Genomic DNA, 13,438 nt, shown 5'->3' with positions numbered 1-13,438 from the left:
GTGATGCAGCATTCTTGTGTCTGCTCTCCAATACTCATTCCCTGAGTCTGAGACTACTTTGACTTCTGACATTTTCAAGTACAACTACAATGCAAGGACTTCAGCTCCCTATTGCATCTGCTATTAATTTAGAAATTAGTACAAGAGAAATGCAGAATGTGAAGCCCGTATACAAAAAAAAAAAGGATTCACTGACCATACACTATAAAATATGTAATTAATCTCCTCCACCTCCACAGAAATCCAGAAAATATATTTATCATTAAGCAAAATTTTAGAGCTTTTACTATACGTGCCATATCATAAATTAAAATCATGTAGTCAGACTAATGTACTAAAACTTATTGCTATATGTACAATACATTTATAGGCTGCTCTCACCCATGTATGCAAATGATGCACTACATGAAGGCTGTCAGCATTTCCTCATCCCATATTATGAACAATAAAGTAATATGTTGCTATCATATGATGGACTTCACCAAATACATCATCTTGTCTTTGTTGTTAAGCCATTCCTTCTTCCAGTGGCACATTACACTGGACTGACACTATGATGACAGTTGAGAGGAATAGCACATTGTACCACTGGTGTCCTATGCAATCTTTCTTGGTTGTCACATTCACTATTCAGTTGAAATGACATAATTTCAGAGACGTTACTGGTCTCATACACACATGATATTATGTATATAGGCTGAAGTGGCAAGTGAAGATTTATACCAAGGTCTGGGATCGAACTTGAGTCTCCTGCTTACTGGGCAATTCTGTTCATGTGTAAGGGGGAATTTAAAGTAGACAGAGGTGGCAGTGAGAATCTGGCTTGAGGAGGGTGGCGTGACAGGGTAATCCATGCAGTTGTGTGAACTGCTGTGTGAAGGTGGTTTAGTGGCTATTCAGTTTGTTTAATTACACAATTACATACCTAACATAATGACTCCTCTTTCCACTGTCTCTTTAGTAAGGGAAAGATTCTACTGGTATTGATTCTCCACAAGAAATGTGATATGAATAGCTGTGCACACACAAAGCTGACACACATAAGGAATGTTTGCATATGATAATGCTCATTTTTCCAGTGTCCTTCATATGACATCCTGACATTTGCCTGGAACGATTTAGGGAAATGATGGAAACCTTAAATCTGGATGGCTGGATGCAGGTTTGAACCATAGTCATCCTGAGTGCGAGTCCAGTATGCTAACCACTGCACCATGTTCCTCAGTGAATGGCCAGAGAAAACTGGGTTTTACACACCAGGTGCTCATGAAAACTATGCTGATTCCTACATAGGAGTTCTTTGGTCACCAGAAAGTCATCAATAACAAGCACAATATTTGCCACAAGGTAGGTAAGTTCCATTGATCCAGCAGTGTATGGTAAACTGACGCTAAGGTTCCTTCTCATATTCCAGTAGAATCTAATGGGCACCCTATCATCAGGTCCTGTGCCCTTTTCTTTATTGAGTGCTTAGAGCTGTCTCTAAATTCTGCACTCATTTATTTATGTGTCTATCATTTTTGCACCTATATACCACCAACCTACTATCGATATAAACCATCCAGGCGATAGCATCACCACCTGGCGAGGAATGACTGCTAGTCAGACAAGCACGGTGCATGTAGTACCACTGATTGTACTGTCTGTGTGTACAATAGGGAAAGCACGCGAACTATCTGAGTTAGACTGATGACAGATTGTGATGGCCTGGAGGCTCAGCATGAGCATTTTGGAAACTGCATAGCTTATCAGGTGTTCGAGCAGTGCTGTGGTGAGCATCTTCAACACGTGGTGAAACCACGTCCAGATGTCGTGGGGTGGGACGGCCACCCCTCATTACAGATGTCTGATGATGTAGGCTGGGCAGCTTGGTAAAACAGGACAGGCAGCAAGCTGTAATGGAACTAACATTAGACTTTAATGTCGGGCATTATTCACAAAAGTTGAGAATGGCTGTGATGTGGGGTATGAGTGGGGTACAGTCAAGTGGGGGGTGCTCCAGGGATCAGCGTTGGGGCCACCCCTCTTCCTTATTTATACAAATGTTACACCCTCTAGTATTACAGGTAACTGTAAAATATTTGCCGATGACACTAGCTTCGTAGTGAAGGATGTTGTGTGCAACATTGGCTCTGTTTCAAATAGTGCAGTTCATGACCTAAGTTCATGGCTTGTAGAAAATAAAATAATGCTAAATCACAGTAAGACTCAGTTTTTCCAGTTTTTAACACACAATTCAACAAAACCTCACATTTTAATTTCACAGAATTGGTATATAATTAGTGAAACTGAATAGTTCAAATTTCTAGGTGTTCAGATAGATAGTAAGCTGTCGTGGAAAGCCCCAATTCAGGATCTTGTTCAAAGAGTTAATGCTGCCATTTTTACTATTCAAACAGTGTCTGAAGTGAGTGATGGTTCGACATGAAAATTAGTCTACTTTGCTTATTTTCATTCGCTTCTGTTGTATGGTATTATATTTTGGGGTAACTCTTCCCACTCTAAAAGGATATTTTTGCTCAGAAATGGGCAGTCTGGACAATAAGTGGTGTAAGTTCATGAACTTCTTGTCAACCCCTGTTCACGAGTCTGGGTATTTGTCATTTCTTGTTAAGAATATTAGCTTATTCCCAAGAATAAGCAGCTTTCACTCAGTTCCAGAAACCAAACCTGCATTTGGATCAGACTTCCTTAACTATTTTGCAAAATGGTGTGCAGTATACTGCTGCATCCATTTTCCATAAGCTACCACTCGAATTCAAAAATCTTAGCAGTAATCCATGTGCTTTCAAATCAAAACTGAAGAGTTTCCTCATGGGTCGCTCCTTCTATTGTGCCGAGGAGTTTCTTGAAAAATTAAGCTGATTCTTGTGGTATTGTTGATTGCGTTTACTTAAACTTATGACTGACTTTTTTTGGGTTCATAAACATTTATTTTTATCTGTTATTATTTTTATGCTGCAATTTCATGTACTGACATGTTTCATGACCTTGGAGATTTGCTCCTCAATTTGGTCCTACAGAACTTGACATGTAAATAAATAAATAAAATAGATGATGTGACGAGGAAAACACAAACACCTAGACCCTGGGAACTGTGAATGAGCTAAAAACAAGTAAAAAACTGACAAAGAGGGTAGGTAAAAAAAGTGGGGTGATGGCCTAAAAAAACCATTCATGTCTTAAATTTGAACAGTGCACATTAAAACTGTAAATTTTTAAACATTAATTATGGATTTATCATGGAGTAACAGAACCCGTACATAAAAGTTATTACACACAACATCAACTGAAGCTCCAGATTTTTAATATATCCATATCTTACTGCTCACAACATTCACATGTTCTCTAAGTTAAATACACACACATGGCAGAAGCTATTTGAAAATTAGAATGCTGTGTACAGTGCAAGGTTAGGGTTAATAAAATAATCAGATTGTTTAACAAGAGATGAATGGAAAGTAATGTCTCCACCTTTGTAGCTCCTCAGCAAATGGCAACACTGCTATGTTGTAGGTATCAACTTTTCAGTACTCTCTCCTCTACAGCTCCAGTTGGTGGGATGCTTTAGAAGTGAATCGTTATATTGTAAAGAATAGAATCATGTGCAGTCAGTCCGTCCATGTGATTTAAATGACATGTTGTCAACGAATTCTTGGCAGCAGAATGTGACTCTAAAGGAAATTCATCAGAATATGCAAGGCTGCTTATAGTGACTGTATTTATGTGAGCACTACGTGTAACTGGTCCAGTAAATTTACAGCTTGTGAGATGTGACTTGTGTGAGAATGAAAGAGTTGGACACCTGTTACACAAACTTCTGAGTTGAGTATGCAAAACATTGACAGTCTGGCTCAGGATGATTTCCCAACACTCAGAGGGAAATTGCAAACATAACAGTTATTCCTCAAGAACATGTGAGACATACTGTTGCTTTGCTTGCTTATCTGAAGATTTGTACACAACATGACAATGCAAGACCAAGCATTTCACATGCCACCATTGTATAACATCAGAGATTGAAGCTCGCCACCACACAGCATCCACCATGAGTTTGTGCCATTTGACTTCCATCTTTTCCTGATAATGAAAGATCTCCAGAAACATAACTATGGATCTGATGAAGTTGTGAGAACTGCATGGGCTGATTGCAGAGACAGTGTATCAATTCTTCCCTGACAGCTTCAGAATGCTTGTTCATCACCAAAGAAGTGTATTCAATTGGCTAGTGATTATTTGGAAAAGTCAATACTGGTAATTAAAGAGCACAATCTGAAGATTACTTATGCATTTGGTATATCAGAACACCGCCATTGAAACATACATTATGTAGGTGGAGGCATTAATTCCATTCAACCCTCATGTAATTTAATGGCACAATATGGAAAATTACATTTATGATAGTGGTGATTATGAGGAAAACAGAAATCCTTGTATCAATTAGTTCCCGTATTATCAAATTTCACATGTTCTATCTGACAAACTATAGACTGTGGTGCAATTTCCATGTGAAACAATTCATAATCAATTCCTATCCCTCATCTTTGGCTCTGAACAGCCCTCCTGCCATAGCTCTGCTTCCATACACTGCAGCTACATGTAAAAGACTTCCCCGCAGCAACAAGTAAACCATTTTACACAAAATCATACATGTTTCTTCATGCCGCCACTACCACAACAAAGATCTTACAGAATAAAAATAACAAAATGACAACACACAGTACATAACAACAATGATGATCAGGGATACAATGTTGTAGAAATATTTAGATGTTCTTACCATGTTATATCTATTTCAACCACTCATATCCTGTGAGTACATAATAAGGGAGTTCCCATAGATTTGGTCTGTGCTATACCAACACTTATCTACTTTCATCTCCCCCCCCCCCCTCCACATGCGTGCGCACACGCACACACACACACACACGCACACGCACACGCAGCAGATAGAGTTAAAACACTTGTGCTAGTTAGAAATGACAGTTGTAAACAGTTGTAAAACTATGCCATGTTCCCTGTAAGCGTTCTTTTTATGGAAGTAGTAAAGAAAAGTAAAGGAAGGCGTTATGTTCAAATGTAACATAAATGTACTTAGGCAATGTCCAACTTGAGTGGTGTCTTCACTCATTTCATTCTTTCCATTCCACCACAATTACCACATTATTTTTAAGCTGTTGCAATTAAAAAGCATAACCTACTTGGTCTTCCTGTGGGTATGGAGCTAGCATAAGCGGCTGATCCTGTGTTCCAGGTTGCATGTGACAGTGAAGAGCTTCAGTGAGAAAAGGCATAAATGGACAGAGTGTCTGTAAAAAAGTTTCAATGCACTGCATAAGAGTCCAACACGCAGCCTGAGCAGAAGTGCTTTTTGGTGACTTCAAGAGAGGTTTGGTCGTTTCCTGGGGGAAAAAGAAAACCATAAAATAAAATAAATTAATACAAATAGTTCAAATATTTAAATGTTTAACAAAAATTAGTTTTATAAGCCATTGAGTTAATAATTAAAGCTCTTGAACAGATGAGAAAGCTGGGTAGGCTATTCAAAACACTGTTCATAATCTTCACAGACTTCCAAACCACATACCCTCCTATAGGCAGATCTACCATGCTAGACAAAGTCAATCAACTTAAAGTGGATAAAACACTGATAAACTTAATTGATAGTCCCTTACAAGATCAAAGCCATGTTTTGCAAAAAACATTAAAATAACCGCATCCAAAACCAGGTATAGACTGACGTTTCAGATACACAAAAATGGCTAGAGTATAAAAAGTTTAAGCACCTTGTGATGAAGCAAGCTGGGATATTTTTTCTTCCCCTTTTGTTTTGCCATCTGCCTCCTTAAAATTCATTTATTCAATTTTGACTAATTACTGTTAATATACATGAGTATAAACTGCAGTTTCATAAAAGTGAAAGGTTAGCTCTCAGTTTTAAAGGATATAACACCAGATCTAATTTTGTGCTTAGTTTTTTTTTGTATGTAATTGATTTTCTAATTTATTTTGACTATTCCTAGTTAGTATCTTTCATTATAGGGTGAAATCAGAAATTGTTTTGTATTTTAGAAAAGGTTTCTCCAGTCTCTCTCTCTCTCTCTCTCTCTCTCTCTCTCTCTCTCTCTCTCTCTCTCTCTATGGCTGTGGTCAGAGACCATGTAACGTTGCAGAGGAATTGGTGGTGCGAAATATAAATCCGTGCCACTACTGACATGACTTGGTGGTCACTAAAGAATAATATAAAATTAATTACAGTCATTTTAAAAGCCCACTCATTTTTTTATTTTCTGGTATAGTACAATAGTCATAATATAAAGGTACTTGTAGGCTTTGCAATAATAAAAATAATTGTGTGTTAAAATATATCTTTATGTACCATGTACTTATTGCATTCCTTCCAGTTCACCAAATACATCAGTTTAAAGAAGTTATGATCTTTAATCAGATTCTGGCTAATTACAGACACACAATATGTGCAGAATTGACCTTATCTGGAAAGGTAGTTACACAAGACAAGAATTCAATGCTCATTTTAAATACGGCAAAACATGAGGCTGGTGCCCTTTCCATAAATTCAAATGTTATCTTTTATTGCAATACTCAAGGAATTAACTTTCTGATTGGCCGTGTGCCACCAGATACTTAATGCAAAGACAGTATCATTTCATTCATCTGTAATACGTGTCCTATACACTATACAGGTCCGCATCGACAGGGCATTTGTTAATGGAATCTAATGTACTGTTATACCTAATTTGTGTCTGTTTCTTATGTTTTATGTCCTTCCGAGCAAAGTGGTGGGACAGGACAGGATGGGGAGGTTACACACACACACACACACACACACACACACACACACACACACACACAGAGAGAGAGAGAGAGAGAGAAATGAACGTTGGTGGAGCAGAAAAAAAAAAAGGCAAATTTCATGTAATTTCCATTAACCTTCATGTGTAAGGTTTGAGGACTTAGAATAGATCGTAGTTCAAGTAGGGAATAAAGTAATTTCCATGTGATGACTAAAAATAGAACATAATTTGTGAGAACTCAGCAGCTAATGCAACAATAGGCAGAAGCACGGTTACACTGTTTTTTCTTGTTAACTGATTGTGATGTAACTGTTAAAGCTGCAGTAGTCATAACTGGGCAATAGATAGCCTTATTAAATACCTTGACATTACATTTAATTACATTTTTTTTTTTTTTTTAAATAAATACAGGTTATTGAAAAGACTGCCAGACAACTACACATCGGTCATGGTCACTGACAGCATTGTCACCTTGAAATTTGAATGAGGAGAAACAAGTATGCAGGAATTATGGTCGATAGATCCAATGACTGAATTACTGAAAAATATTGAGTTAATGTTTACAGCTGTGACTGAACAGCTAAAGACCAGTAGGCTATGGCTACAGAACCGGTGAAGACTTTAGAGGTATCACAGAAGCAGGAAGAGCTTGCATCATGCTTACTGCACTTGCAAAAAAAACAGACTAACTTGGCAAAAGAAAAACTGCCAAGTATCAGGACAAAGGAAAGTGGATGGAGGTATTCTGTGGAAAGTGCGGAAATTAACCAAAAAGGTTAATGGATTACAACAATAGCATTCTACACTCTGCCAAAATGCCCAATTGCTTTCAAGCTGAAAACTAAACTCCGTCTGACAGCTCTCGGAAGATCAAACAGTACTAACCAGCCACCAAGTCATCATCAGTCATAGGTGTCACTGGATGTGGATGTGGATATGGAGAGGCAGGTGATCAGCACACCACTCTCCCAGCCACTGTTAATTTTCATGGCTGGAGGTGCTACTTCTCAATGAAGTAGCTCCTCAATTTGCTTCACAAGGGCTGAGTACACCCTGTTTTCAAGCAGGATTGATAATTTTGCGACAACACAATGGCAAGCTTTGTACGAGCAATTTAAAATGCAGGGAAATTGCTTCGCACAACTCACAGCCTGGACATCTGAAAAGAACACTCAAATGGTACAAATGTTAAATACCAGGATACAAAAAGCTGCAGAAAAATTTTCAAGGGAAATTAAGAACGAAATAGCAAAAGACAAAAAGGCTACCACTACAGAGATGGTGAATATTTCAGAGGTCACACAGAAGCAGGGTGAACTTGTGTCCAAGCTTATTGTACTTTCGAAAAGATGATCCCGTAGAAACTGAACTGTAGAGCGGGGGGAAAAAATGGGGGGGGGGGGGGGTGTAAGGATCCATCCAGATGGGGTTATGCTGTAAAGAAAGAAATCACAGATGTTAAAAACATCCTACAGGATGATCAGTCCAAACCCACATTGTTTGGAAAGTATTCCTTTTCTGAAACAGTGATATGTAGAGCACAACAAATGACAACCAAGCAGCCTAATACATCATTATGGTATACTACATTCAACACAGGGGTCACATTCCTATATGCTGGGATGCTGCTGGAAGGAAATGAATATATCTGGTAATCCAAGGGTGTGAAGCCCAAGTGCAAGTGAAGAGAGTTGTGTACTGTCATACACAACTGAAATATCAAAGAATATTGTGGTGAAGAAGCTGCACTGTAGGAACACAACCCACATGTCGCACATATGGGCACAATTTGTTTCAAAGACCATTACCACTCACTCTTCATATGTAATAATGTCATGTTTTTTGTAAATGTTGAACCAGTTCACACTGTTTCTTAATAAGACACAAATATCACGTTTAACTAACTTCAGAAAGTCAACCTTTAGATACACTTATGTCTTCTCCATAAATGAAATTGTTATAGATTTCTTCATTTTGAGCTAAAATTATTCTGGACTTCCTCTGTATAACTCCACATAATGGTTGACAATTTATAAACTTTACTTCTAATTTACCCTCACTTACTAGTTCCTTATATTTATATACTGTGGTGTAACAGGTTTTTCCATCTCTTCCTTGGAACCAGATGAAAGAAGTTCATGTAAAAATGTTGTTTAGATAATTAACATGTAGGGATTCTCCATTGTGCACACTTTGATTCTGCTCTGTGTAGAGACAATGCGATAAGCTTGAGCACAGTACATCAGCAAGATGTGATGCTGTCAATAGTATCTACCTGCTATGGAGGTGGTATTTATACTTTGACATCTTGGATTGACAGTGTTTTGGAAAGCACAGAGGAAACACATCTGATGACAATGTAAACACTCAAAAACAGCTGAAAGAGAGAGAAATGTTATTCCTTTATGTGACGTGCTGCTTCAGGTATGTTGTTCTGAGTAATAGGAGATTTGTCACCAAACATTGTAAATGTTGTATATGAGAACAATTAAAACCAGAAGAGTTCTCTAAAATACAGTTACGTCATATACTAGAGAGCTGGCGTAGAGGTGAGTTCTCTTACAGGGCTTGGCCCTCTGCAGTTGAAACGAAGTCCCACAGCACAATTAGTGGCAAGGCATAGCAGGTCCACTATATCAAAGAAACATGAGAAGGCACCATAAAGGTAAAAGCGCTCATAAACAACAACATTAGGTGACAGATTGTTAGTAAATAAATGTAAATGTCGTGTGACTAGGGCCTCCCGTCACGTAGACTGATTGCCGGGTGCAAGTCTTTTGATTTGACGCCACTTCGGTGGCTTGCGCGGCAATGGGGATGAAAAAGATGATGATTAGGACAACACAACATCCAGTCCCTGATGGGAGAAAATCTCCGACCCAGCTGGGAATCGAACCCGGGCCCTTAGGATTGACATTCTGTCGCGCTGACCACTAAGCTACCGGGGGCAGACAGATTGTTAGTGAAGTTGCTGGTTCAGTTACAAACTATAACCAGAGCCATTAAACACTTCAACACATATGACTTTAAACACCACAACTGCATACCCTGCTTCTGTAAGCATTGGTTGTCCCTTTGGTTTCTTGTTTGATCATTTCACATGAAGACTGCCTTCAGGGTGTTTGCAAGTTTCCCTTGACAGACAGTAATATAAGGACATGGTACATGTTTAGTGAATGGGATCTGAGTGAGTTGTGGTGAAAGTGGAAACTGGTCTGGAGATATGAAGGTAAGGAGCTATTTTCTTCTTATTTAATTAGAATATCAGGGGAATGAGAAACAAGGTAGATGAGCTGATTATTTGTTTGGAAGATTTACAAAGCTGTGAAAAGCAAAGTGTACTGTGTTTGCCTGACTATAGTTCAATCCTTTTATCTTGGCGGCTCGCGCATGCCCGCCCAGACCCGGGAGACTGCTGCGTTGCCAGTTGCACACGACGCACGCGCCAATAGAAGCAGTGCCATAGTATAGCTAGTTTGCAAGCTTACGTTTAGGGGGGAGCGCGCAGTTCATGAAGTAAAGCCACCATGGCCGCATTAACCCTTTCGCTGTTACAAAGACGTGCTCCCTGCATTCCGCGCTGTGCGCAATTTTGTCACTGCGCTGCTCGCCTGTGCAGACACATGGTGTTCCCACTGCTTTGACACACTTATCATTCGATTCCACAAAAACTATTTGGCCCAAAAATTAGATTTTTACATGTTTTCTTGACTGATACCTTCCCCCCATAAATGACTTAATTTTGTTTCGATGTTCAACGCAGTTATTATGCAGCATTAAATGTACTAAACCATTGCACGAAATTTTGATGGGTTTGCAGAGGTAGAAGTCCATAGCGTATATTTCCGTATGGTCGATTTTGGTTGCCACAATGTTGAGAATGAAATGTGGACAAGATACCTAAATTTCATATAAAATTTACTGTATAACAATATCTCATTTAAGTACCACATAGGTGTCGTATGTAATATTGAGAAATATTCCGTCTTTCGCGACTGTAACAAAAGTTTTATTTACACTTAGCACGTTTGGCTTTATTTTAAAGCACTTCAATGAATCAAAAGGAAGTAGAGAAAATACATTAAACAAAACTGTGGACTTACAAAAACATTAGGACTTGAATATACCGTCTATCAGTGAAGTGCTCTCAGCTATGTGAAATATAATTTTTGTGTGTGGCACACACAAACACCATTTATTTGCTAAAACACTGATCAGCCAACACAAACGTTGAATATTGTGTTACCGCAGCACAAAACTACGAAAGGTGACTTGGCAATGGAGGAGACAAAATACTGTCCACTGAAGATGCTTCAAAACAGAGAAACGCGTCTGGTCTAAATGAGTCGCTTATTACAGTTGCAGAAGAGGAATATATTTCAGTACCATTGGTGAAACTGCGACTGTGGAACAAAAACAAGAAAGAGAACATGAGTACCATTGTGTATGTGCCATACCTTTCATTGATTGAAGTGCTTTAAAATAAAGCCAAACGCGTCTGGTGTAAATAAAACTTTTATTACAGTCGCGAAAGACGGAATACTTCTCAATATTACATACGACACCTATGTGGTACTTAAATTAAATGAGATATTGTTATACAGTAAATTTTATATGAAATTTAGGTATCTTGTCCACATTTCATTCTCAACATTGTGGCAACTAAAATCGACCATACGGAAAGTATACGCTATGGACTTCTGCCTCTGCAAACTCTTCAAAATTTCGTGCAATGGTTTACTACATTTAATGCTGCATAATAACTGCGTTGAACATCGAAACAAAATTAAGTCATTTATGGGGGGAAGGTATCAGTCAAGAAGACGTGTAAAAATCAGATTTTTGGGCCAAACAGTTTTTGTGAAATCGAATGATAAGTGTGTCAAAGCAGTGGGAACACCATGTGTCCGCAAAGGCGAGCAGTGCAGTGATGACAAAATTGCGCACAGCGCGGAATGCGGGGAGCACGTGTCTGCAGCAGCGAAAGGGTTTATGAAGAGACAAAGCACTAGAAATATCAAAAAATTGCATTCAAACGAATATAATTCATGAAGTAAGGCACTTCGATATTGTTTTTAAATAATTAAAATATTAAGCTCTGCACAAGGTTTGAACTCATAACCTTTCGCGTAGAAGTCCAACACCTTAACCATTATGCTACCGCAGATCGTCTGGCAACAGCACACAGTGAGGAGTCTAACACCTGACGCAAAATACTAACAAACACTTTTGGTATGACTATGAATTACTCACGCTTCGTCGAAGTACAATAGGAAATAAACAATTACCGCTCTTCTTTAGTGTGAAAAAGCGGTTCGTGAGATTGATACAAACACCTTTCCTTCCTATCGCCTGAATTAGGAGTCTTATTGCTTGTTTGGTTTAATTAATTAATAGAATATGAAGCAATTGGTATAAAGAACGCTTTTTCCAAACTTTCTATAAAAGAAAGTCTGCTATCAAGACATTGCTTTTGTTCTATTACTTTATTTATGACTGAACGTTTCTAATACTGAAGACACTCGTCCATGCTAGGCACTGCAGTTGAGATCTGGCAACGTCGTTCTCTGTTCATTGGCCGACTGTGTTTTGTGACGTCAGATGCGCAGAACCAACCTAAACTCGGCCGCCAACATAAATGACACCCACTTTAAAAAAACAATAATGTAACCAAACACTAGTATCTTTCTTATGTTCAGTAAACTGGGGACTTTGTACATACAGTAATAGGCTAAGCTCCAAAAGTTCTAGTAAAATTGTAAAATTAAAATTATAAATAACAAGTGAAACTAAAATTAATTTTGGCAATGATAAAGATTGGAAAAGAAGAATATCAAAATATTATTTGTGTAAATGTTCATTTTTCAAACAATAAAAGTTACAAAGTAAGTGAATTCAAAATTGTTCTTTCAGAAAGCAGAGCTATAGATGGTACAAGTATATTAAAAAAAGTAGTCTCTAGAAGCCACAGCATTTACAAATTTACTTTTCATCATTGAAGTGTTTACAATGCAACAATGCTCTTTAGCTTACATAGTTATATTATTTGTTATTAGTAAATGAGAGAAACTCATTCAAATTATTACCAATACAGAATGTTGAAGATGCTTTGGTGTTATTTAATTGGAAAGCTACGTACCAGGTATGTGTCACAAAAATCTGTGTATATGAACGATCTCAAGGAGGATGTGGCAAGGTGTAGTTGTTGATTCTTGAAAGCATCATTCACTGCCTTTATCATAACTGAAAGGCGACTTAGTATCCACTTATCACAAATGGACAGTGATGAAAGTGTGTCATCCTTTGTACTATCCCACACACTTTCATGGAACGTACGGACATATCTACAAGCTTGCCATATCTTGTTACATAACAGGCGATTGGTGTGACAAGTTGCAATATCGAAGTTAAGTGACGTGTCTGAAAAGACAAACCAAACAAAAACACAATACAAAAAAGGTCTAAATTTTTGCAAAGGAAAACTGAAAACATTACTTACTACTTTTACAGAAAACTGTAAGAGAAGGGCAACAGAACGTTGGAACATACAGAATTCTTTGCACAATAAACAAGGCACCAACTTATAAAACTGATTACACTGAGATTAATAATGGTTTTATCTC

The 13,438-nt window shown here is 38.0% G+C and overlaps 1 protein-coding gene across 1 annotated transcript in view; it reads right to left on the bottom strand.

The window, feature by feature from the left end:
- Positions 1–13,438, bottom strand: part of LOC124612268 (valine--tRNA ligase-like) — a 130,017-nt gene that overhangs the window by 20,452 nt on the left and 96,127 nt on the right. Inside the window, exons 13-14 of the mRNA XM_047140367.1 lie at positions 12,955–13,235; positions 5,202–5,402 (exon numbers count right to left, since the gene is read on the bottom strand). Of these exons, the coding sequence (XP_046996323.1) occupies positions 5,202–5,402; positions 12,955–13,235 (482 nt within the window). The remainder of the gene's footprint in view (positions 1–5,201; positions 5,403–12,954; positions 13,236–13,438) is intronic.

The sequence above is a fragment of the Schistocerca americana genome, chromosome 1 (assembly GCF_021461395.2).
Source record: "Schistocerca americana isolate TAMUIC-IGC-003095 chromosome 1, iqSchAmer2.1, whole genome shotgun sequence".
In the NCBI taxonomy this organism is placed as follows: domain Eukaryota; kingdom Metazoa; phylum Arthropoda; class Insecta; order Orthoptera; family Acrididae; genus Schistocerca; species Schistocerca americana.
Note: the sequence above shows the minus strand (reverse complement) of the source record. Positions and strands in the feature narration are given on the sequence as shown.